Source organism: Pelophylax lessonae (genome assembly GCF_965119305.1).
Source record: "Pelophylax lessonae genome assembly, chromosome: 2".
Taxonomy (NCBI): Eukaryota; Metazoa; Chordata; class Amphibia; order Anura; family Ranidae; genus Pelophylax; species Pelophylax lessonae.
Window position 1 is genome coordinate 664,747,551 of NC_138769.1, and position 27,413 is coordinate 664,774,963.

The 27,413-nt window shown below is 43.1% G+C and overlaps 1 protein-coding gene across 1 annotated transcript in view; it reads left to right on the forward strand.

Moving 5' to 3' along the window:
• Positions 1-27,413, forward strand: part of ALKBH8 (alkB homolog 8, tRNA methyltransferase) — a 113,004-nt gene that overhangs the window by 77,582 nt on the left and 8,009 nt on the right. Inside the window, exons 8-10 of the mRNA XM_082245351.1 lie at positions 6,929-7,035; positions 16,719-16,870; positions 19,855-20,114. Of these exons, the coding sequence (XP_082101477.1) occupies positions 6,929-7,035; positions 16,719-16,870; positions 19,855-20,114 (519 nt within the window). The remainder of the gene's footprint in view (positions 1-6,928; positions 7,036-16,718; positions 16,871-19,854; positions 20,115-27,413) is intronic.

Genomic DNA, 27,413 nt, shown 5'->3' on the forward strand with positions numbered 1-27,413 from the left:
TGTAAGTGGGGGGAAGAGTTCCGTATCGGTGTCAATGAGCACCTCGGTATTCATGTCAGTATGAAGAGTAGTGCACCATTGTTTGTGTAAGTGGGAAGAAGAGTGCCCTGTCAGTGGAAGGAATAGAAGTCCCATCAATAGTGTTAGTGGGAGAAATAGTGTCCCAAAGTTGTTTGAACTTTTCATACATTTTAAAAATGTATGTTCATACATAGGCTCTGATTTGTGGTGATCTTCTTACTGTACTGCATGTATACCAGACAGGGCTTGGCTTAATAAAAACAGAGGACACTCTGCAATCTGTAAGGACATGAAAAACCCACAGTGCTCCTGGTAGCAAGAGATAATGTGACCTTTTGCTAAGCTAGTCTGCTTGATGATGTGCCCTACTGATGAAGGTCAGTATTAAAGTGGAATTCCAGGCTATTCCAAAAATAAGCTTAACCACTTGCCTACAGTCCACTTTCACCCCCTTCCTGCCCAGACCGATTTTCAGCTTTCAGCGCTCTCACACTTTGACTGAGAATTACTCAGTCATGCAACACTGTACCCATACAAAAATTGTGTCCTTTTTTCACACAAATAGAGCTTTCTTTTGATGGTATTTGATCAATACTGGGTTTTTTATTTTTTGTGCTAAAAAAGACTGAAAATATCGTGAAAAAACGCATTTTTCTTTGTTTCTGTCATAAAATTTTGCAAATTAGTCATTTTTCTTCACAAATTTTGGCTAAAATTTATACTGCTACTTATCTTTGGTAAAAATAACCCAAGTAAGTGTATATTATTTGGTCTTTGTGAAAGTTATAGAGTCCACAAGTTATGGTGCGAATCATTGAAAATTGATCACACTTGATCACACCTGATGCACTGAAGGCCTATCTCATTTCTTGAGACACTAAAAAGTCAGGAAAGTACAAATACCCCCCAAATGACCCCTTTTTGAAAAGTAGGCATTCCAAGGTATTTAATAAGGGGCATGGTGAGTTTTTTGAAGTTGTAGTTTTTTCCCACAATGCTTTGCAAAATGAAGATTTTTTTTTTTTTTTTTTTTTACAAATTGCCGTATTAACAGGTTATTTCTCTCACACAGCACATGTATACTTGCAACTATACCCCAAAACACATTCTACTACTCCTCCTGAGTATGGCGATACCACATGTGTGAGACTTTTTCACAGCCTGGCCACATACAGAGGCCTAACATCCAAGTAGCAGCGTCCGGCATTCTAGGAGCATAAATTACACATATAATTTCCTGACAACCTATCGCACTTTTGAAGGCCCTGGAGCACCAGGACAATGGAAACCCCCATAAAATGACCCCATTTTGGAAAGCAAACAGCCCAACGTATAATTTTTGAGGCATAATGAGTCTTTTGAATATGTAATTTTTTTGGAAAATGTGGAAAGACAATGAAAACACATTTTTTTTACACAAAGCTGTCCATTTATGCAATATTTCTAACACATAGCATGTACATAGCAAAAATTGCACCCCAAAATACATTCTGCTATTCCTCCTGAGTATGGCGATACCACATGTGTAACACTTTTTCACAGCCTGGCCACATACATAGGCCTAACATCCAAGTAGCGCTTTACACAAAGTTGTCCATTTATCCACTTTAAGACTGGGCCTATTTTTGACACTTGGTGTTTACAAGCTAAAATCATTTTTTTTGCTAGAAAACTACTTGGAACCCCCAAACATTATATATTTTTTTTTAGCAGAGACCCTAGAGAATAAAATGGAGATCGTTGCAATATTTTTTATCACACCATATTTGCGCAGCAGTCTTCCAAATTCGATTTTTTTGAAAAAAATTCACTTTTTTGAACTAAAAAATAAGAAAACAGTAACTTTTGCACAATTTTTTTCCATAATGTGAAAGATAATGTTACGCCGAGTAATTAGATACCCAACATGTCATGCTTCAAAATTGCGCATGCTCACAGAATGGCGCCAAACATTGGTACTTAAAAATCCCCATAGGCAACATTTTAAAAATTTGTGCTGGTTACTAGCTTAGAGTTACAGAGGAGGTCTAGGGCTCAAATTATTGCTCTCGCTCTAACGATCGCGGCGATACCTCACATGTATGGTTTGAACACCGTTTACATATGTGGGCGGGACTTGCGTATGCGTTTGCTTCTGCGCGCGAGCTAACAGGGACAGGGCGCTTTAATTTTTTTTTTTTTTTCCTATTTATTATTTTTTTATTTTTACACAGTTTAAAAAAAAAAAATGTTTTTATTCCTATTACAAGGAATGTACACATCCCTTGTAATAGAAATAGGCATGACAGGTCCTCTTTATTGTGAGATCTGGGGTCAAAAAGACCTCACACCTCACAACTACACTAAAAAAGAAAAAAAAAAATTGTTGAAAGAGGAAAAAAAAAAAAGCGTCCCTTTAAACCGGTTGCTAGGCAACGTCTTGACGTAGCTCCGGTCCTCCAAGACCATAGAGTCGAGTGAGGGCCATCTTGCCCTCACTTGACTTCCTGTCTCTGAGGATCCGGGACCGGATAGTTTTCCCCGCTGCCGGCGGGTCCGGTAAGCTGGGAAAACGTCTGGGACGCGGCAGGAGGGGGGGGGGCACCTCTTCCCCTGCACCGTAAGGGTAATTCCGCGGCGAATCCGCCACTGGGACCACCCTTATCTCAAAGCCGACCGCCCGCTGTTTCAAAAAATACCGGGGTTATGGGGGCTATCTGCTGCCATAACCCCATAACCCCAGTATTTTGCTTTTAATGGCCGACGCATATAGTCGTTAGGCGGTCAGTAAGTGATTGCATGTATATGGCAAACAGGTGACGATGACTGATGGGGTGACAGGTGCCGATGACTGATGGGGTGACAGGTGCCGATGACTGATGGGGTGACAGGTGCCGATGACTGATGGGGTGACAGGTGACGATGACTGATGGGGTGACAGGTGACGATGACTGATGGGGTGACAGGTGACGATTGATGAGGTGACAAGTGACGATGATTGATGGGGTGACAGATGACAATCACTGACGGGGTGACATGTGACGATGATTGATGGGGTGACATGTGACGATCACTGATGGGGTGTCAAGTGACGATGATTGATAGGGTGACGATGACTGATGGGGTGACAGGTGACGATGACTGATGGGGTGACAGGTGACGGTGATTGATGGGGTGACGGGCGATGGTCACTGATGGGTGACAGGTGACGGGCGATGGTGCACGGCGGTACTGATGGCAGTCTCTGGTGACCGGTGAACTTTAGGCAACGTTCACATGTGAGCGTAGCGATCACGGGCAGAATCACTGCGATTCTGCCCGTGATCCAGAAATCATTGCAAATTGCGGGACGCCTGTGCGTTGCCCGTGATTTGCAATAGCACCCCAAACGCTGTGCGATGTTGCTGCGATTTCCGCCTGCCGAATCGAGGTAACATCATGCAAACAACGCATGACGCCCCAAAGAAGCTCTTGTACCTTTTTTGGGCGTCATGCGATGTTTGCGCGATGTTACCGCGATTCGGCAGGTGGAAATGGCGGCAACATCGCACAACGTTTGGGGTGCTATTGCAAAAAACGGGCAACGCACAGGCGTCCTGCAATTTGCAATGATTTCCGGATCGCGGGCAGAATCGCAGTGTTCTGCCCGCGATCGCTGCGCTCACATGTGAACGTTATGGGTGTCAATTTCTGGGCACTGATGAGGTGACTGTTGGGTGACAGGTGACATTGGGGGGGGCTGAGGACTGTGTGGGGACCTTTTATTGGTGTGATTTTTACTTTTTTACAGGTACACAGAGCAGTAACTCACTGTTTCTAGCTCTTCTCCCCTCATACTGGAAACTGTATGAGGGGAGAAGAGCTAGTAACAGTGAGTTACTGCTCTTTGTTTACATTTTGTGATCGGCTGTGAATGGATTCACAGCCGATCACTTAGTAAACAGTCACTTTCAGTGACTGTTTACTACCGCCGGTGACAGCTGTGTTCCTTAGGAACACAGTGCCACCGACATGACCGCGTTCCCGATCGCGCATGCGCGGTCATCTCCCGGGCGCCTCCATTGTGATCGGCTGTGTCATTGGAACACAGCCGTTCACGTGGGAAACAGCCATGCCTATTGGCTGTTTCCCCCCTGCCGGTGACCGGCTGTGTCCCGGGGACACGCCGACACCGGCAGTGCACGGCGGCGCGCCCCCGCGATTGCGCGCCTGCCCTGCATTTCCTGCGGACGTCATATGACGTCCGCCCAGGATAATAGCCGCACCGTCCCGCCATCATATGACGGCGGGCGGGCGGTAAGTGGTTAAAGTATAACTAAAGGCACAATCTGTGGAGGAGGATTAGAACACCTGTCAGTTTTTATTGCTGTCTGTGCTCCCGTTAAGAAGAGTCACCTTTCCATTTGTCCTGTTTACCATTATCATTGAAAGTGAAAGTAATAGAAAATCCCAAATTTTGGGTTGTCCCCAGAAAGGTAATAGAGGTCAAATCTTCCAATAGGGACACTAGTTCTGGTGACCTGAGGGTCCCCAAATAATTTGCTAATTTGCAGGGATTTCCTCTCACTTCCTGTTTGGCTATGGGACAGGAAGTGAAGGGAAATCTCCCCAATGGCACACAGATGGCAAGATAAAAATCTGACAGGGGTTATTCCTCCCTTACTCTATCCAAAATCATAAAAAAAAATTGTGCCTATAGTTCTACTTTAAACCTGCTCCCACCCTTTCTAACACCTATTCTAACTACCCTGTGAAAGGAAGAGGCTTATACTTATCTATTCTGAGTGCGCTACGGTATGGTCACATGATCTCCTCAGTGGCCAGCTTCAGGGGAGAGGAGAGGTCGGCGACAGTGGCTTAAATGTCTCTGCAGTGATGTCACTCACCCATAGACAAACTATGGAGCAATTATTGATGGTTGTCCCTCCTCTCCCCTGAAGCCATCGATGAGAGCTGATCATGTGACGAGCGGAGTGCCCTGAGAATAGGTAAGTAAAAACATCTTCCTTGCACAGGATAGTTAGAATAGGATTTATAAGAGGGGTTGGTGCAGGTTTGGTCTTAGCTTGGAATTGCCTGGAATTCTACTTTAATGATAGGTCAACTTTATATAAGAATAAAGCTTGCTTTTTTTTCCTCTTTAACAGCATAGATTACATCATATAAAAAAAAATACGAAACACTATCACGTTGGGACCCTTTAATGTTTCTATAAAGTGTTTCACAGGATAAAATTTAATGCAATTTGTGATAATTTATTTTCACTGATAATTTTTTAGGAAATCCCCACTCTTTACCTGGCCAAAGCAGTATGCTACGTACCTTACTTTGAAAACGCCCCTGCCAAAAACTGCTGATAACAGCCTATGTGTGCATGGACACATAGGATAACATGCTAGGGAGTTTACTGGTTGCAGAAAAAATGTCAGAAGCCAAAAACAGCCGCTGTAAAAACGTCCAGTGTGCATGAGGCATAAGGGCTAATGCACTCGCAAAGAAATGTTTGTATCTTTCTGCAAAGTCTTCCTTATGCTTGCAGTGTATATACAGTTAATCCTCAGACTTCTATGAGGTGGTCTCCTGAAACAGAAGCTCAGGAGATGCTCCTTGAAAGTCTATGGGGACCAACTGTGCAGGGATAGGCGCAGCAAAGAAGACTTTTTGGATGGATGTAAACATTGCAGCAGGCTGCAGGATGGGGGTCAGTATGTATCTAAGTAAAAGAATTGGTGGGGTATTTTAGGTCAAGGTGGGGGGAATAAAAATGATAATTTTGTCTGAGGGTACACTTATCCTTTAAAGTGGAAGCTCACCCTAGAATTACGCTAGGAACGTGAACTTCTTGGTGCAACTCATGGAGTCACTTGATTCCCCTCATTCTATCTGTTCTGTGATTGCAAAGTTATACAAAAAAAATGCTTGAACACACTTCCTGAGTTGCATGGTGTTGCTAGTAATAACCAACAGTTTCCAATAGTGATCGACCGATTTATCGGCAATATATATCGAGGGCCAGTATGCACTTTCCCCGATATATCGGAATCAGCCACCAAGGTGACCGATATTACCGATATTTCGGGAAAGTGCTTGTACCGGAGTGATGCCTGCAGCCAGAGGCATCACCCCAGTACCGGCATCCAAAACCGACGGTAGGCTGTACATTACAAAGAGCGGGAGGGGACGCCCCCCTCCTGCCGCCTTCATGACATCACTTCCGGGTACTGGCACCAGATTAAAAAAAAATGACAGCATTCAAAACAGCCAAACTTGGCGTTTTGAACGCTTTTAAGTGCAGAGGAGGGGTTTGGGGTGTTTTAGACCCCCAGATCCCTCCATAAGAGTACCTGTCAAGTGAAAAAAATGTACAAAAATATCGTCCGATACCGATATGCAATGGCCAAAATATCAGTATCGGCAACGAAAAAACGTTATCGGTCGATCACTAGTTTCCAATGCTGGATAACCAGAGCGTGGACAGAAGTGAAAAATAGTCTTATTCATTTATCAAATACATGTGTTATGTGGCTGTTTAATGTTCATTGATTATTTCTGGGAAGAACTTCCACTTAAAGATTCAGCAATGCAATGAGCAATATTTATAACCCCGTCACCTCTAATTAAAAAAAAAAAAAAAATGTCTCAGGCAACTTGACCAACCGGTCACATTCAGACTGTCATTGGCTAACCCAACTTTAATTGGTTACCAAAAAGTAGGAAAGCTCCTTCTCTCTGTTTTATTGGCTGCCACTTGGGCCAACAAATTGTGAACCTCATCTAGGAATAATTAAAAGTAATTAAATTTAAAAAAAATTAAACTCATTCAGCTTTTATTTCACGAACGGTTTATTTTTCCAAACTTTTTTTTTTCTTACATATTTATAAAATGTGGATTATAAACAACATTCTAAATATTAATGAAATATTACAGATCGTCATGGACTTTAAGCATCCAAATGGTTCCAGTGTCCCAGTTATGGTACCACGCCGAAGCCTTCTAGTTATGGGTGGAGAATCGAGATATCTGTGGACTCATGGGTATGTAGGATGGATAAAGTTGGACGACTGTCATGTCGTGCTATGTTTAAGTTTTCATTATTTTCTTTTAAACATATCAAAGCTAGAAGTATTTTTTGCATTGGTCACCATAGCATTTTTGTTCAGGAAGTGAAAATTCTAGTTGCTTGGCTCTTTCTAGCTTAAGTCACTGGCCCTCAACAAGTACATAGGGAAAGTAAGAGGACAAATAGAAGTCCTTGTCTGCATACTTGTTCCTAGTCAGTGACTCAATGCATTGAAAACAGAGGGTGAGAATAACATACAGGCAACTTTTCTTTTAATGTGTTTATTTTATTTATAAATTTTGTATTAAAAGAGAAGTATGGCAAAAGCTTTTTGTCTACATTCCTTTTCTGGATCACGGGAGTACACTTACTTGTGCTCTCCTGTGACACAGAATCAGCCAATGGTGGGCCAAAGTTTGCTGTCAGCTGACATCACAGAGCCACTCCAGGCTCTGGAAGGATCTTGACAATAATTTTGGGATCCATGCAGATTCCTGACTGGCAGCCTCTCTAAATGCCGCTGAGAGCCTGAGCCAGCCGCTGGTGGAGCGCTGGAGGAGCAGACCAGAGAGTGGTGACTAATGGTCACTGTTTTCTGCTCAGAGCAGACCTGAGAACTGAGCAATCAGCGGTCATTTGTTTGCTCAGTTCTCTTGTTTTTTTCCAACTCCCACACTTCTCCTTTATATATAACAAGAAAATGAAAAAACATAACCAGCATGCGCACACACATTGGTTTACTCTGCCAGGCAACTTTAATATTTATTAAAGAAGCTAACAATGGCAACATACACAGGGATGCCATCATCATACAATGGTTTCCAGTCCCAGCTGGGTTTTCCAGTTTCCCTTATTGGAACATTCGAGTTTGAAAATGAAAGGGAGAACACCGCTAGTTCCTGTGAGTAATGCAGATTTTTTGTTTTGTTTTTGTTTTTTGGCATATTGACAAAAGACGGGCACTTTATAATAGGTAATTTTTTTCTAATATGGAATTGTTGCAAGGCTTTTAAAGCCCATTTGTACCTTGCTGTAAATTAATATAGAGCCACACGGCATGAACAACCTGACTCAGTGTTTGTAACCCAAAGAAAAAAAAAATCTCCTGTTCCCTTATAGCAGAAAAAACAGCACAGTGTCTAATCTGCCCCTTTTGAAACTGAAAAAAAAACCTGGCTGATCCTGCCACTTCCTGTGTCCCCCTCTCTGTACTGACCACGATTATCGTGGCTGCTGAGCCCCGATTATCATGGTCAGTTTGCATGCCTCCATCATCCACAGCTCCCCTCTGTCCTGTCTTCCCGCTCCCTTCCTGCCTTTTGCCGCTATCAGTAGAAAATTAGACTTTCAATAGAGTCACTGCGGCCCCTCTCGTGTATCCAGGTATAATGCACAGCGTAAAAATTTTTTTAAAATTAAGCCTCTAAATACCCTTTTCAGATAGCTTCAGGTCCGATCCAGGGCTACAGCGGGAGGGGCTGAGCGTCAGAGGGAGATCTCGGCCCCTCTCACTGTAGCCCTGGATCGGAGGAGGAGAGCTGCTGGGAGTCATGTGACCAGCCTGAAGATCTCTGAAAAAGGTATTTAGAGGCATTGATTTTAAAAAATATTTACACTGTGCATTATGGCTGGATACGCGAGAGGGGCTGGCAGTGACATTATTTCTTAAGGTTATAAACAATTTGAAGAGGAGCTCCAGCCCTCTCACCAACAAATTTAAAGTCAGCAGCTACAAATACTGTATGGCTTCACAGCTGGTTCCCTACTGCCCATGCGCAAAGCTTACTGCGCTGTGTGGATGACCCGGCAGCAGAGGAAGGAGGATTTCCAAACTTTCCGGGGACGGGTACCTGTCAAAAACAGGTACCCACTCCCCCCAAAAAGGTGCCAAATGCTTGAAGTCTTCCAGTGAGGACACTTGTTCCAGTGACCGTTGTCTAAAAGAGGGTTTCTCTTATTTTAGAGAGATTTACACTCTCTTGTGTCACGAGACAAGAAATTAAAAAAAAATTCTCTGCAATAGGACACAGACAGCAAGTGCATCCTTTAAGTCCTCATTTACACGGGCATACTTAAGCGTGCACCCATGTTAGAGCTGTGTTTTGCCTGCACGGGATACACCGGTGGTGTTTTCATCCCTCCTAATGCAATCCCATTTGTGTCATTTGGGATGTAGAGGCTGCAAGGACACAGCCCCTGCTCCAAATTTGACATCCATGTGGGTGCAGGTCCACAAACTCAGGTTTGAGGACTGGCACTCATATGGGTGTCAAATTGGGAACAGTGTCCGTGCAGCCACTGTATCTCAGTTGACTTGAGTTGAAATTAACATGGATACGTGAAACACCTATGCATCCTGTGCAGGAAAAATACAGCCCTCACACGGGTGTACGATTGAGTACATTTGTGTGAATGAGGCCTGATGGTCATGAACCAAGCCATTATCGGAAGGCTCAAGTTATAGACAAAGTGTACAGAGCTGTTATTAGCAGCTCAGTTCCATGTGATTGCTGTGCTAATCAAAAGTAAGAAAAACAGGGCGAGAAATGATGGCGATTCACCCGCTGGGATAAACCCCCAGCTGAGTAAGCTCCTATTCACGCCCTGTAGACAGGACTTTAAAGGCTATGAGGTTGTCATAAGCAAGTCAACTTAGTAAAAAAGTATACGTTTTATTGATACAAAAAATATTAAAACATACATTTGAGCATATAGTATACATATGTATTTTGATCACTTTATAGATCACTTGAACACTTTATTACGTTTCTTCCATATTGCACATTTGCACATGTCACTTTACCTTCAATATTTCGAAGAATTATATTTATTGATCGTCCAGCTATTTACTTTTTATTCTTTTAGTCAAGTCCATGAAATTATTTATGCTTGTGTCTGATATTTATATATTTATGCACATCTAGCACTTTTTGTGAAGACTGATACTTATTATCTGTTCTATGGTTCACCAATCTTAAAGGGGTTTTTGCGCTGGTTTTATTCCTATATTTGCATTGTATCGTATGTGGTGACACTACAGAATTGACTGCGGACCTCTGGTGCTCCATTTATATATCTTCATCTCCTCTCCTTCTTCTCCGTACCCTTCTCTTTTGGTAGCGCATAGGTTTACTTTCTATACATACATAACAAAATGTCAGTAAAACATTTGAGCTGGTATAATGTAGGCCTCATACGTATGTGGTATAAGGGCCAACACGTTTCGCAGAGCCTTAGCTCTTAGAGCTGCTTCATCAGGGACCGCATACGATATATGCAAACTTTTGCCACATACAACAAAAAAAAAAAGAAAAACATACAGTAATGAACAGCACGAAAAAATTGATAGAAATACAATAATGTCAAAAGTCCATATCTTGATACAATAAGTTATATTTTAAATTTCAATTACATTCAATAATTCATAGTACATTATTAATTGAAACGTACCCATCCGCTCAACTGCAAAGAATGACCGGCATCCCCATCAGAACCAGTACATAGAGGGGCAGAGGAAAGCTATATATCCACATGGGTGACAAGGAACCGCCAATGGGGATAAATACTTGACGGACATCAGACCATACTGGCGCTCCAACAGCAGGAATTAATCCTAGCTATGCTAATCAATCACCGAGACCACAAATGTAAACAGCATGGTGGGGGAGAGCCCACCCCTCACAACAGAGAAATGAGGTAATAATAATTTATCATTCTTTCGTTCTAGATTAAGATATCCCAAGGTAGTGGGATTTAAACATTTTACCTCCCTTCCTCCTGTATATGTCAGCTCCATCATGTCTCTGCATTGACCTGTATTTTAACATGTTTCCTAATTTCCATAAAATTGTGGCAAAAATTTAGATCACTTTGGGTGTCAACTGTCCAAATAGGGGTCGTTTTGGGGATGTTGGTACTGTCCTGGCATCTCTGTTAGTTATAACAGAAAGTAAGGAAAACCATTTTCTTTTTTTTTTTTCAAAGAAAAGTTAAAATAGTAAAAAAGATGGTTCTCTTTCTGTCCCAATATCTCGCCTTCTGGACGCGTGCACCAAGAGGTCAGTGATGCTTCCGTGACGTCTTTTCTTCCTTTCCCCTTTTTCTGTCTCTAACCCTTTGGCGACTCCTCTGGGATCGTTGTCTATTCCTTTCCTCTCTGCTCTGCTTCTGTTATCATGGTTCTTACCTTAGTGTGTAGTATGGGTGGTGATGATTATGATGGTTGATTCCAATTACTGAAGGTCACTGATCCTCTGGGTCGCACTGGGGATCCTCCCTGGCGATCGGTCATTAGGACAGGAGTTATGAGGTTCGCCTCTGTTTGGCCAATAGGCATAATCTTCATGTTATCACGGCTGTCCATTATGAACGTGACTCATGACTTTGTATGACTTGTCACTAACAGTTTGATTTACTCTGATCTATCCTTTTTCATAACTGTATTGTTTTACTCTTTATCTGTTTGTATGTTAAAATGTGAAAATAAAGATTATTAAATAAAAAATAGTAAAAAAGAAACTGCAGTGGTTATTAAATACCACCTAAAGAAAGCTGTACCTGCCTCTTTGGAAACAGGGTTGCATGGTGGAGTAATTGTCATTTAAACTGTCACAGCACTGAAAACTGACCTGGTAATGAAGAGGTGTATACATGCTGGTACTCAAGTAGTTAAGTCATTGCATTTCTGCACATCTCCTCCTATAACTGGAGCACATTGTGATAGAAACTGCAATAGTGTCATATATCTACACAGAGACTGACGCTTTGCACAGTCCCATCTTTTGAACAGCTGGAGGTTTATTGCTGTTTTATTTAGAAAGCAAACACTGACTGTGGAGGACAGTGCAACAAGAGACAGCGAAGGCAAACATACCAGATGTTGTAAGCTTTGTTTAACTGCCTGGAAGTAACAGCGATGTCTGAACAACTCTAACATCAGAGCAACACAGATTATTCTAAAGAAGAACTCCGATGTACCAATACAAAACCCACCCATGTGTTCTACGTGTTACTGAGATTGTTAAAACAAGCCCACCCAAAACAGGTATGGGTGGACATAAATTTGCCAACATTTTTGTTTAACCACCTCAATACTGGGCACTTAAACCCCCTTCCTTCCCAGACCAATTTTCAGCTTTTAGCGCTGTTGCATTTTGAATGACAATTGCGCGGTCATGCAACATTGTACCTAAACCAAATTTGTGTCATTTTTTCCCCACAAATAGAGCTTTCTTTTGGTGGTATTTGATCACCGCCAGGTTTTTTCTTTTTTGGTGCACAAATAAAAAAAGAAGGAAAAGTTTGAAAAAAAAAAAAAAGTTTTTTTGTTTAGGTTATAAAATTTTGTAAATGGATACGTTTTTTCCTGCACTGATGAGCACTGATGACGCCGCACTGACAGGCACTGATGAGGAGACACTGATGGGGTGGCACTGATGGGGTGGCACTGATATGCAGCACTGATGGGCACTGATAGGTAGCACTGATATGCAGCACTGATGGGCACTGATATGTGGCACTGATAGATAGCACTGATATGCAGCACTCGTGGGCACTGATAGGCAGCACTGATAGGCAGCACTGATGGGCACTGATCGGCGGCACTGATGGGCACTGATGGGTGGCACTGATGGGCGGCACTGATCGGCACTGATGGGGGGCACTGATGGGCACTGATAGGCAGCACTGGTAGGCAATAATGGGCACTGGTGGGCGGCACTGATAGATGGCAATAACGGGCACTGGTGGGCAGCACTGATAGATGGCATTGGTGGGCAGCACTGATAGGGGGGCACCACTGGCAGGCTCTCTGAGCCCTGTTTCCCATCCCTGGTGGCCATGGTGGGCATCCCTGGTGGTCATGGGTGGGCATCCCTGGTGGCTCTAGTGGCATCCCCTCCCCCCAGGGCTGCACTGGTAATCAATCATCTGATTACCAGCACAGACCCCCCCTGTGATCAGTGAGTAATTAGAAATACTCACTGATCACCCCGGCTGCAGAAACGATCCTCTGGTCACAGCCGTCATGTGATCAGGAGGGCCAATCACAGGGCCCTCCTGCCGAGTCTCGTTGCTCTGTGTCCTAGGCGCGATCTCTCTCCTTCTGAAGGACGTTCCGGAACGTCCATTCAGAAGGAGGAAGCTCCCACCCGGCCGTATATGTACTATGGCCCGGGTGGGAGGTAGTTAAAGCTGAAGTTTAGGTATGACTGCTTTTACATTGTTAAAAAAAAAAGAACCCAAAACATACTCTCCTAGATCAATCTGATTCTGCATCTGTCCCCCCCCCCCCCCCCCGTTCTACAGTAAGAACAGAGCGATCAAAGACTGCTGATCGCTCAGTTCTCAACATTCTGTGAGCAGAGAGTCGGCGACTGTCAGACAGTTACAGTGAAGGAAAAGGGTATTTTATTGGTAGGTTTATTTTAACAGTGGGAGACAGAATAACAAAAAAATCCAGAAAAATGCATTTCAAAAAAAGTTATAAACTGATTTGCATTTTAATGAGTGAAATAAGTCTTTGATCCCTTTGCAAAACGTGACTTAGTACTTGGTGGCAAAACTCTTGTTATCAATCACAGAAGTCAGACGTTTCTTGTAGTTGGCCACCAGGTTTGCACACATCTCAGGAGGGATTTTGTCCCACTCCTCTTTGCTGATCCTCTCCAAGTCATTAAGGTTTTGAGGCTGACATTTGGTAACTCGTACCTTCAGCTCCCTCCACATATTTTCTATGGAGATAAGGTCTGGAGACTGGCTAGGCCATTCCAGGACCTAAAATGATTCTTCTTTAGCCACTCCTTTGTTGCCTTGGCCATGTGTTTTGGGTCATTGTCATGCTGGAATACCCATCTACAACCCATTTTCAGTGCCATGGCTGAGGAAAGGAGGTTTTCGCCCAAGATGTGATGGTACATGGCCCCATTCATTGCCCCTTTGATGCAGTGAAGTTGTCCTGTCCCCTTGGCAGAAAAACACCCCCAAAGCATAATGTTTCCACCTCCATGTTTGATGGTGGGGATGGTGTTCTTGGGGTCATAGGCAGCATTCCTCCTCCTCCAAACAAGCCAAGTAAAGTTGATGCCAAAGAGCTCGATTTTGGTCTCATCTGACCACAACACTTTCACCCAGTTCTCCTCTGAATCATTCAGATGTTCATTAGCAGACTTCAGATGGGCCTGTACATGTGCTTTCTTGAGCAGGGGGACATTGTGGGTGCTGACGTCCTTGGACAGCTCTTTGGTCTTGGCCATGGTGGAGCGATTGGATTACTGTATAGAAGACACCTGGGAGCCAGAAATCGTGCTGATTAATAGGGGATCATATACTTACTTCACTCATTAAAATGCAAATCAATTTATAACTTTTTTGAAATGCGTTTTTCTGGATATTTTTGTCGTTATTCTGTCTCTGTTAAAATAAACCTACCATTAAAATTATAGACTGATCATTTCTTTGTTAGTGGGCAAACGGACAAAATCAGCAAATACTTTTTCCCTCACTGTAGTAGAGCTCTCTGCTCTAACACCCCCCCCCCCCCCCAGGCTCTTAGTAGATCGTCGAGAGGCTGAACCAGCTGTTGGTCCAGGCTTCTGGAGGATCCCGAATTTCTGCTGAAAACGGATCACAGAAATGCGTTACTCCTGTAATAGCCAAAATAGCTTTGGCTATACTTTTTTAAATTGGCCCAGCTTGGACCAATGTGAGTATGTATATGCCATACCTGTGGGATCCCTGTGGAAGCTGGAATTCACCGTAGTAGGTAATGCTGCTACAGTGATTGCTGCTACTTTTCAGGTCCCAGGCTCAGTCTGAAGGTCAGTATTATTCTACTCTCTTCTTTTGAGCTCAGGTTGTACTGGACCTGCTCCCAGCCTGGGACTGGATAATGAAAGGAGCGGCAGCACAGTGATGAGCTCATCTCTCTGTGTCACTCTGCTTTCTCCTTCTATCAGCATGCTTCTTTTCCCCACATGAACTGATTGGCTCCTTGTGCTGCTTCTTCCTCTAACATCCCAGCTCTGCTATACTAGAAATGGAAGAAGGTTATACATGGTAACATTAAAGTACTTACAATTTTCGTATTTTGAAAAACACATAATGGTGTAATAATAGTTCCCAAGCTGCATTGGTATAGGTCTTTTTTCTCTACCTACAATTCCACTTTAATTGTGTCTGTGTCTTAAAGCAATAGGTCCCAATTGTGCTTATAATTACATATGTATAAAAGGCAGGTTTCTTTGCCCATTACATCCCAGTGGAAGCTGGAAATCACTATGGTAGGCACTGCTACTACATCGATCTCCACTATCTTCTGGGTCCTGTGCCAAGTGGCTGCCCTGCTGCATTGTAGACACAAGAGGTCGGAGGGGGGGGGGGGGGGGCGTGACGTCCTGATCTCCACCTCGTACAATCAGAACACTTTGTATTCATTTGAAAATTCAAAGCATTCTATTACTGGCACCTGTGCTAAGCAAGCAACCACCTGTGTTTGCAATGTAGAAGGGCAGCCGCTCAACACGGGACCCAGAAGCTAGTGGAGATCACTGTAGCAATAGTGTCTACTACAGTGATTTCCAACTTCTAGGGGTATCCCACAAGTATGGCACATACATACTTCCATTGGTCCAACAGAAATATGTACAGATATCTAAACCTCAGCTTTAAAGGGATTGTAAAGACAGAAGGTTTTTTATCTTAATGCATGATACATCAGGATAAAAAACCTTCTGTGTGCAGAAACCCCCCTAATACTTCCCTGAGCCCCATCTCGGTCCAGCGATATGCACGAGTGCCTTGGCCGACTGGGACTCTCCCGCCTGATTGGCTGAAAGACAGCAGCGGCGCCATTGGCTCCCGCTGCTGTCAATCAAAGTCAATTAGCCAATGAGTAGAGAGGTGGGACCGAAGTGCGGCTCCGTGTCTAAATGGACACAAAGAGCTGCTGCTCGGGTGCACTCATAGCAAGCTGCTTGCTGTGGGGGCACTCAACAGGAGGGAGGGGCCAGGAGAGGCAGTGAGGGACCCAAATTGAGGAGGATCTGGGCTGCTCTGTTCAAAACCAACGGCACAGAGCAGGTAAGTATAACATGATTGTTATTTTTAAAGAAAAAAAAAACTGAGATTTTACAATCACTTTAATGTTCAGGCCCAGCTCAGAAGACTTTCACAAGCAGATGTGTGACTTTATCAGTGATATTTTGCTGGGGACAGATGTATAAGGCTGACAGGAAGCAGATATCAGGACAGACCGCAGATATCAAGACATACAGAATTGATATTGGGACATATGGATGAAATTGCTACTTGCTCTGTGAAATGACAGCACAGTGAATCAGCCATAAAAGGACCTTTTTGGGTTTTTTTTTATTAAAACACTGGCATGCATCACAGTGCATCCCTTATCATAAAGTATAGGGTCTTCTGGAAGAGAAAACAGCTCACAGACTGACCACTTTATTAGTTCTTTATGGATGTTTCCACTTCATTTATTTTTCAATAGCAAAGACCGTTTTCCTTCTCTCCCTCCTAATGTAATGGCTGTGCGGCTGACAGTTTCAACAGCTGCATATTGACTTTGACACTTAATCGTGACTGCTAAGGCCATTTCCTCCTCGTCCCTGCTCCACGCCATGTAATTATTTTCCTTTATTCCAGCATCACTCCAAGAAAGTTTGACGTGATTCAAGTGTCAGAAGGGCAGAAAGTTGGGACTGTCAGCGGGAACACAGAGGAGTTAACGTTAAACAAGAGGGGGACAAGGACATCCTTCACTTTCAGGAAAATCAGACATAGTCCCTGTGAATGTGGTACGTCTTATAGAGAATTTGTTTTTTAATAAGATGTATAAAAAAAATGAGAAAATACTTTAGTAAACATTGGCAGATAGTTTTGTTTGGTGCTCTCCACACTTGTCACCCTCTAGCTTCACTTCCTCTTGAAGGCTCGGTTCACATTGGTGCGATGTGGGAACCCTGCGAATCCACTGCGGGTTTTTGCATCGCACCCGACTCGCAGGCAGTTCACACTGCCATATGCAAACCGCTGGGAGTGTCAATACAAAATAAATGACACCCCCAGATCAGTTCTCATATCGCAGTGCAAACTCTCAATTTGGACAGGAATCTGATCACATGGGTGTGAACATCTATGCGATCCGATTCTGATGCGGACCAAAAAAAGGGTCCTGCACGAGTTTGGTCCGAATGCAATGGGAATTCAGCCATACAATCTGTATGGCTGAATTTGCATCGCACAGCCATCGCATGTGATATGCACAGCAGTCCGGTACGAATCACATGCGATGTCTTACATCGCTACGGTGTGAACCGGCCCATACACTGTAACCCAGTTACAGAGAGTTGTGGGAGATCTAGACTGACCTTGTACAAGGCTTATTATTACATCTACATGCTCCTGTGTGACAGTTTAACCACTTCCATACTGGGCTGATTCTGGCACTCCACTCCTGCATGTAAAATCCATCATTATCATGCTAGAAAATTACTCAGAATCCCCCCAAAATGATATATGTTTTCTTAGCAGAGACCCTAGGGAATAAAACGGCAGTCGTTGTAACTTTTTATGTCACACGGTATTTGCGCAGCAATTTTTTGGGGGGAAAAAAAAGTTTCATGACTTAATAAAAAAAACAAAACACTAAAGTTAGCCCAATTTTTTGTATATTGTGAAAGATGTCACCCCAAATAAATGGATACCTAACATGTTACAGGTTAAAATTGGGCACACTCGTGGAATGGCGACAAACTACGGTACTTAAAAATCTCCATAGACGACGCTTTAAAAAATTTTAACGGTTAGCATTGGGCCAATCGGCACTGTCCAGACAGAGGGTCAGGGGTTATGCAGCCTCATAGGACAGTCAGTGGAGAATGAAAACTCCTCCTTCAAGCTTTAACTAGTACTCGGCCAGACGCTGATAGAAGTCACAAGACTGCTATATACTGTTGATGAGAAAAGGTATTTATTAGTTTATAGATGGTAGACTCCGCGCTTATGGTGATATACTTGGATGAGAAATGAGTAGTAGGCTGCTGCCTCCCTAGAATATAGTCAAAGACTATATAAAGATAAAGAGAAATTGGGGAATGGTGCTGCCTAGTGGCGGTGATATAAATAAGGGTTCAAAATTTATATAATATAATGAAATAAATCTGAAGGAAAGCTGATGTACAGTATTTAAAATGTATAAAAGATAAGTATTGTATCAAGTGGTCAATAAAGTGACATGTGCATAAGTACCTATAGGGGATGTGTGCACATAGATGATATATATGAAAGTGACCAAGTGCTACTAAATAAATAACGATATAAATAAGGATAAAGTGATGTGGATAAGTGATGATATAATGATATAATAATCAACAATAAAGAATATTATTGCTGGATAAAGTGACGTAATAATGATATAAAGGCGACTTAGTGGTTAGAAATATCCAAAAAAGATGAAAAAGTTGACTTAGTGGCTACAAAAGTCCAAAAAATATTATAAATCAGTTGATAAAATTCTTCGTGTAAATAATACACACTACCAGGTGACCCTGTGATGGGTAGTGAGGGGAGGTGCTCCGGACCGTGACCCCTATAGTAGGTAGCCCACTCACCAGAGATACCCACCCTACACAGGGTTATAGAGCGGGTATAAATGGGATGGTGGTACTTCAGATGGATCCTTGTTCCCTCTGTAGGTCCTAGGATGGACGTGCTGGAGGGTCCCTGTAGGGTACCGGGGTGTATCAGGATTCCTAAAAGAGGATGCCCGGGGTCTGGTGGGGTCCTGTCTGTATGGGGTAGTGGCTCCAATGCTCCAAAGTAAGGTCAACCAGTTTCAGCGGGACAGATCATGTACACAAAGGCCATATGGGATAAGGAAAAGGCACATAGTGTGATGCTTTATTGAAAATCACAGATAAAGGGTACTCACATTTGTAATGATTCAAACAAGCAGTGTATGATAGGTCTGGAACACAGTGCGTTCCACGCCGGAACCGGAAGTGATGCGACGGCGCTTATCATCTATGTGCACACGTCCCCTATAGGTACTTATGCACATGTCACTTTATTGACCATTTGATACAATACTTACTTATCGTTTATACATTTTATATACTGTACATCAGCTTTCCTTCAGATTTATTTCATTAGATTATATACATTTTTTACCCTTATTTATATCACCGCCACTAGGCAGCGCCATTCCCCAATTTATTAGTTTATATTTACTAAAATAATTGCATTTCCATGTTCTGTGTACTGTGGGAGGCCAGATATAGTGAATGCAGGCTCCTGGGTTTAGTAACTCTTAAAGGCATTTTATTTAGCGCATGTGTTGGCGTTACCAACATTACCATATAATTGTTCTCCACTAGGATATCATTTGATCAGAATGAGAGATGTGATTTTCTAAGAGCCAACCAACCATTAATTTTGTTTACATGCATAATATTATGGGCAGTAGGCACCCGTTTGACTACTGTTTGTTTGTGGATCTCTTCCTAAAAGAGTAGAGCGGACCAACCAATGCGAAATGTGCAGGTAACTAGGTAGTATAATAGACACAAGACAATTGTTCCTATATAATGTTGGGCTGTTCTCAGTGGAAGGACTTAAATAAAGTTGTAAATGTTGCTCTTATTCTTAGAATGTTAAAAATGTAACCATGGGTAAAGGCATGGGGGATGTATGTGGGTGTCACTGGGGCAGTGGGCTTAAACATTTGGTTTAGAAACTATATTTTTGTAAATTTACAATAATTATTTCTCTTCTCATGCAGCCTTCCCATCAGTCTGCGACAGCCAAGAAGAGCAGAAAAGGGGCTCCCCTGCTCTGGTTGGAGACTTGGGAGCCACATCCTTGGAAAAGGAATACGTCCACAAGGTCTATGAGGACATTGCTGGCCATTTCAGCAGCACAAGACACACTCCATGGCCCAGAGTGGTGGACTTTCTCAGGTCTTTGCCAATGGGTTCTCTTGTGGCTGATGTGGGCTGTGGCAATGGGAAATATCTTGGTGTCAATAAGGACTTGTACATGGTAAGTTAATAAAGTGGAATTACGCTGCATCTGAGCACCACAAACCAAAAACGTGATTTAATACAATTTTATTATTCAAAGCAAACTCCTCCATCCATGTCTCTATGCTTTATTTTGCTGAGAACCCCTAAAAACCCTAAACCCTAATAAACACCCCCTAGCATTTCTGGCCGTGGCCATCTTGAGTAAGGGCAGATTATTTATGTAGCATTTACTTCCTGGAATCAATCTGGGCTTAGCTCGGGCAAGGGGGTGGGCTTAGATGAGAAAAACCTCTCCTGGAGACTCTTGAGATGTATCACGTAATTTGCTTAGGTAAGAACCAAGGAAGTAACAGTAGAAATGGGGGAAAAAAAGTTCAAAACAAGTAAATATGATATACTTTCCTATCTATTTACTAATGCTAGCAGCATAGGGATTAAAAATAGTCAATGTTAAGTGAGAGAGTAAAGTTCCACTTTAATTTATATGTTGTTGAAACTGTTGCTAAATATGAACTCTTCAACTTATGAACTAATAAACAAACGACCATACCCTAGTCTGTCTTTATGACCTACTGTAGTTATTGCCCCGCTGGTTTCCGACATTTTGCCTTTTACATACCATAGAAGAGATTGTCATTCATAGCCTAAACATCAGATACCTCTACCCTTCTTGTGACAGCTGAAGGGGTGCTTATAGCATATTAGCAGCCGGGGGAATGGTTATAGATAGCTGTTTATGGTTTTTTATAAAGGTTTACGTTTGCATATTACTAACAGCATTGTTTAGTCTGCTTATACTGCACATTTTGTGCAAAAGATGAATACTTTTGAAATAGAAAGATTCACCTTTTACAAGGAATTCTCCCAGCTCCACTCCCTAGCCATCTCAATACACACAGCCGTGTCCTACACTGCAGTTCTGTATTCATCTCTTTCAACATCTGTGGCCTTCCATGCAATCTGCAGCCTTGCCAGGAAACGCTAGTGCAAGACTGCCAACACCTGCCCACTACTTTCGCATTAACTTGAATGGGCTGCACCTGTACTGGCATGCCCTGTGTAGGTCTCAAGTGTTGGGCAATTCTGGTAATCAGGAAAAAATTATACATAATTATCAATAAACTGTAACAAATAGTCTGCAAGCTTCTATGGGTAAAAAGGAAGTATGCCGCTTGCACTAATCACTCCCCTTAAGGTAAGTGTGAAAGAAAATATGATTAAATAAAGTGCTGCTCAAAATATATTATGTAAATCAATGTGTCTAGATTCGCGATGTGCAAAAAGAATATGGTATTTTCCTTTTACCATGTGCATAAATATATATATATATATCCCATAAATACAATAAATACTCCTAATAAAAATAAAATTAAATATAATGCTAAAATATTCAATCAATAAAACTGGATGTGCTGAATAAAAAATGTCCATGATTTTAAGTTAAACGTCCTTCATCATATACTGTAGAGCAAATCCCAGTCACCAGTGCTCATATGTTAAGTAAAAGTCTGTTTTTTATATATATATATATATATATATATATATATATTCCTACACCTTTATATATTATTTCCTATATATATATATATATATATAAATTCCTACCCCCTAAAGAGTGAAAAAAAAAAATATATATATATATATATATATATATATATATATATATATATATATATATATATATATATATACAGAAAACCTGTTGATCTTGTCAGGAATGCATGTCTTGTGAGATACACTGGAAGCAAAAACAATGGTTATGTTTCTTTTGTAACTACTTATGCTGGCCATAGACGGTTCGAATCTTGGGTGGTCCAGCAGGAACTGGCCAAGATTCAAACCCTGTATGGTCAGGCTGAATGCACCAAATTGATCAATCTATCAACTTGGGTACAACCAGCCTGCTGGATTTTACTTGCGATTATTGATAGCGGCTGGTATAGCCACTAGCCGTACTCACGGTCTTCTCTCGGTGGGGATGGCTTCCCCTGCACCCCCGCTTGGAGAAGACAATGGCTGGGCAGGAGGGATACCCACATCACCACTGTCTGTGTTGATCGGGGAAGTGAGCGAATTTCTTTTCTGCAGCCTGTGGTTGCAGGAAAGAAATTTGCACCGTGTATGGTCTGCCTTATTCCATTAGCCCCTATATATTCAAAATAAAGAGAGGAAGCCATGTTTGAAGTCCAGCCTGGGTGCCAACCATGGCTCTCACCATAGATGCAGTGGAGGAGCAAGTGTAGCTACCCAGGGACAAGGAAGTGTGTTATTCTCCAGATCACTTGATGAAAATAAAGGGGAAAAAACTGAATAAAGAAAAATGATGCAGCCACCACATCTAAGGATTGGTAAAATGCATTACATTACATTTTTGTTTGTGAGTTTAGATAAGCTTTACACTCTATTTCTAAAGGGGAATGCAGATTTCTGACATATTTATTAGGTTCTCTAAGTGTGAGTATGTAAAGAAAATGAAAAAATCATTAGTGAATTAATTGCTTTGCAAATGCAAATACTGTCCTAGTTTTTAGTGGCTTTGTTTTTAGATGTAGCTGCTTGTAATAGCTCACACTAAGGATGTTCTGTGTATATGACACAGAAATGACAACCAATAACCCATAGTTAACGGCTCCCAGAAACTGTAATTGAGCCTCATAACTCACTTCATCATCTCCTCTTTGCTATATTTGGAAGGAGACAAAAAGCCAGTCAGGGCTGAAATGCATTTCATGCAATTTAGATGCAAATGACACACTAATACGCATTGTTCGCTTCAATTAGTTTACAATTCATTAACATTTTTGGCGTGTTCCGATCACTTTCAAGGTCATTTTTCTTTCCTCTATTTGGATCACTTAATGAGAACATTTTCCACATCAGTGTTTTGTTAAATGTTCTGCATTGTCTTCATTTATTTGCTGTCTTCTCTCCTCTAAATAATCGTGAAGGGTTTCTGTCCAGATTCATAGCCTTTTAAAAAGGATGAGTGTACCTTTGTGGACACTTATCCTTTTTCAGATAGTACCTCTGCACAATACAGCACAAAATTGCTCCCTGGGTATAGGAGAGACAAGGTCCTGCTTGCCGGCTTGTATGGGGGCTGATATACTGGCTGCAAAATTCCATGAGAGTGTGCAGGCTGATTGGGGATGATTTACTAAATGATTAGAGGTTATTAACTTTGCATAGAGAATAGTAAATATGGTGATTGTATTTACTGTCCTTAGTAAGCATACTCTTTGAATCGTCTCTATTTATTTAAAAGGTCAACACCATTGGATTTCTTGTACTTAAAAGAGATTAAAATCGTATCTACTCAAAATAGAAAACAAATCACAAAGTAGATAGTGGCGCTAAACATAATCACCCGTGCATAAAGTGATTAAAATTAAATCAAGTCCATTACAAAAAAAAGTCCATGTAAGAAATCTTTTGTGAGAACTTTCCACCACACCGCGTGTATCAGTGTCACCACTCCCTTTCAGTTGTCCACTCACCAGATGTGTATGCCAAATATTCTCATATTGGCAAACAGAAGCGGGTACAGGACAAAGCGGGAATGACGAAACGTGTCGACTTGGCTGTACAGCAACTAGAAGTATTTACCCATGCAAACATGAAGTGACGTTTCGGGAACATAGCGAGGAGTCGGGTGAGATATGGATTCCATTACGTTCGCTCCGCTACAACCTTGATATGTCAGCGTACTTGCTGCTGTTGTGTGCCATTTTTTAACTAGCCAAATGTGAGTGCAATATATGAGGATTACTTTTTAATAAAGAGTTTTTATAGTATAGTATGGGCATTTCCTTTCTCTCTTTATATCCATGATATACATCTATGGAGCTTCAGTAGGGCTTGGACACCATCTGTGATTATCATTAACCCTTGAGAGGGGAACCTGCTTCTGTTTGCCAATATGAGAATATTTGGCATACACATCTGGTGAGTGGACAACTGAAAGGGAGTGGGGACACTTTTATACACGTGGTGTGGTGGAAAGTTCTCACAAAAGATTTCCTTCATAGACATTTTTTGTTATGGACTTGATTTAATTTTAATCGCTTTATGCACGGGCGTTTATGTTTAGCGCCACTATCTACTTTGTGATTTGTTTTCTATTTTGAGTAGATCTGGTTATAATGCTTTTTCTGTTTAAGTGGCATCTGTTTATCAATATTATATGTAGCACTACTCTGTGGGGAGCTGCTTGAAGCGGGTTCCCCTGGGTTACCCATAGCAACAACTTAGAAATTCAAAGTACTTTAAGCGTTTGGCTCAGTCAGAAAACAGTCCAGGGGATGTGTTTTTTTTTTTCGTTGGTTTTATTTTAGAACTTGGATAGGAGAAGGGATGAGTGGGATACTCCAACTGCATGAACTATGCACAATTTTAGGACATCTAACTATGTTGAGTGCGGCAAGGCCGCTGCTTCACCTTGCTACTGTAGTGAAGTATTTGATAAGCGAACTGTATAGTGAATTACTCTTCAGGGCCCCGCTTGGCACCCCCTTTACCCCTACTCTTCGGGGTTATACTTGGCACCCCTTTTACTCTGACTCTTTATCCTCTGACTTCAGTGGAGTGGTCCCCTTCCTGGGCAGACCCTTTGGCATGTCCCCTGGTACTCATGGACACTGTTTTTCCCGGAAGACGCTTCCAGTAGCTCCACTGTCAGTTTTATGGGATCCTCTGCAGCTCAGCACCACACCTGGTTCACTAGGCCAACCACCTATGACCACCTTCCTCATGCAAGAGGAGGAGAGACAGCAGTCCACCTCCTCCTGGGACTCTGCTTCCCGCAAAAGACGCCCTGTCACATGCTCCCCTCAGCTTTTATGAGCAATCCCAGGATGCACTGCAAGAGTGCCCTCCCACTGGGACTCCCACAAAAGCCAATGTGTCACTGGCCAGGTTTCCTCCACTGTCCAACAGGCTCCCCTATTGGATACAGTGGGGACACTCCCTCAGACCAAGTGACTCACACCTGGACACATGCAACAGGCATGACTAACAGATCAGGCTCCCCTGATAAGCAGATGGAGCATAATAATGCTTTTTCCTAGCACCTATCTAGGAGGGTGCTACATCTATGTGTTTGCAATATAACTTTTTTTTTACTAAGGCACAGTGGTAGGACCATTGTAGCTTGAGCGCCCTCTAGGTGGATCCTGTTGTTTTTACATAAAAGAGATTGTAAAGGTTGTAATTTATCTTTATTTTTTAAACAAGCATGTTACACTTACCTGCTCTGTGTAATGGTTTTGCACAGATCAAGTCAGTGGCTGGCATTACTGTTAGGATGGCCATGTAAGAGGGTGATATATCCTACCTTATACATAAGGTTGCAATTGCCTGGACTACCGCCATCCGCCACCACCAGCCTCCCGCAGGCCGCCATCCTCCCGCAGGCCGCACAGGCCGATGCTTGCATTCCACAGGCCGCGCCATCTTTCCACAGGGGCCGCCGCCATCCTCCCGCAGGTCGCACGGGGCCGCCATCTTGGCGTAGCCTCGTGTCTCCGGCATGGGGGTGGCCATTTTGGAGATGACCAGCTACCTCGAGGAGTAGCATGGGAGGCGCCGGAAGGCGTGTAAAGGGGCGGAGCCGCCTCCTTTACCCCGGAAAACAATCCAAAAGACTTCCTGTCTGTAAGAGACAGCGCTGAGAGCAGGTGGATAGAAGCTTCTGTGCATCAGGTGGTGAGCCCTTGGGGTCTCTCTCTCTCTCTCTCTGGGGTCCAAAGCAGGTAACACTGAGGGGCGCTGTTGCTCCGGGGGATTACAAAAAAAAAAAAAAGTTTTTTTCTTTGCAATTATTTTTTGTTTGCTGGCAAGTGTCTGGGATTAATCATGGACCCTGCCGCACATGTATCCCCACCTGATCCCCTCGAGGTGGCCGCAGGACCCTCCAGTGCCCCACTTGTGATTGATGCATTATCAGCAGTTTTGGAGTCTTTGGTATCCCGGGTGGAGGTAGCCTGTCAGGGACGGGGGTCAAGAAAGCGACCCCCGCCTACCCCTATTTCATCTGACACTTCAGATACGGATTCTGAGCTTGTCACTGCAGCTGCAGGTCCCTCTTCTGGGGCTGCTGTCTCGGGTATGGTCTCCTCAGACAGCGAGGAGGACGTTTCTGCCTCTGCCATAGCACAAGAAGAAGCGTTGGTGGACGCACTAGTCATGTCTGTCCGAGAAACCTTAAGTCTTAAGGTTACACCGGCAGAGGTAGCTGACACTGAAATTCCCTTTGGGACCAGCAAGCCTACCAAGATGGCAAAGGTTTTTCCCTTGCCCAAATGTTTTGGTAATCTAATTAAAGAAGAATGGGATCGTCCGAAACGAACCCCTGCTATTTCCAAACGCATTGCTAGGCGCTATCCGTTTGAGGAATCCCTCCTTAAAAGATGGACAGTACCACCAGTGGTGGACCCACCGATTTCCAGACTAAACAAAGCCACTGTTATCCCGTTGGAGGACGCTCCGTCCTTTAGGGATCCGGTGGATCGAAAAGTGGAAGCGGGTCAACATTTAGGCCAGTGGTGGCCATTGGTTTAGTCTCACAAACATTGACAGAATGGACCAAATTGTTACGCCGTGACATAAAGGGGAGAAGTATCCCCCCAGCAGTATCAGATTTGCTGGAGCAGATTATACAAGGGCTACAGTTCATCTGTGACGCCGCCCTGGACGCCACTCCCTTGCTAGGGCGTGCATCGGTTTCAGCAGTGGTCCTCAGACCGTGTTGTGGTTAAAGTGCTGGTCGACGGATCAAGGTTCCAAAAAAGCTTTGGCTAATCTCCCTTTTCAAGGGGATCGCCTGTTTGGGGCCACCTTGGATGAGATTATAAAGGATCTCACTGGGGGCAAGAGCACTTTTTTGCCACAGACTGCTAAGGGTAAAGGACCTCGTAACAGGCGAGGACCTTCCTTTCCGCTCATAAAATGTTTGTTCGTTCCGCTGGGGCGGGCGATAAGGCAAAGCCCTCCAAAGCCCCTGCAGGGGGTTTCAAAGGGCGCTGGTCGGGTAAACCAAGGTCCGGCTCAGCCAAACCTGAAGATAAGACCAATACAGCCTGAAGGTGCGCCCCCACCCATCTCTGGGGTGGGGGGACGTCTTCGCCAGTTTCCGGATCCATGGCTTTCCAGAATCCCGGACAAAGGGGTTCGCGAGGTCATACGGTCGGGATACAAGATCGAGTTTCGATCACTTCTACCGGTGCGATTCTTCCCTTCAAACATTCGACTATCCCCGGATCGCTTAAAAGCTTTGCGGGGGGCAGTAATGGACTTGATGCAACAGGGAGCGGTAGTT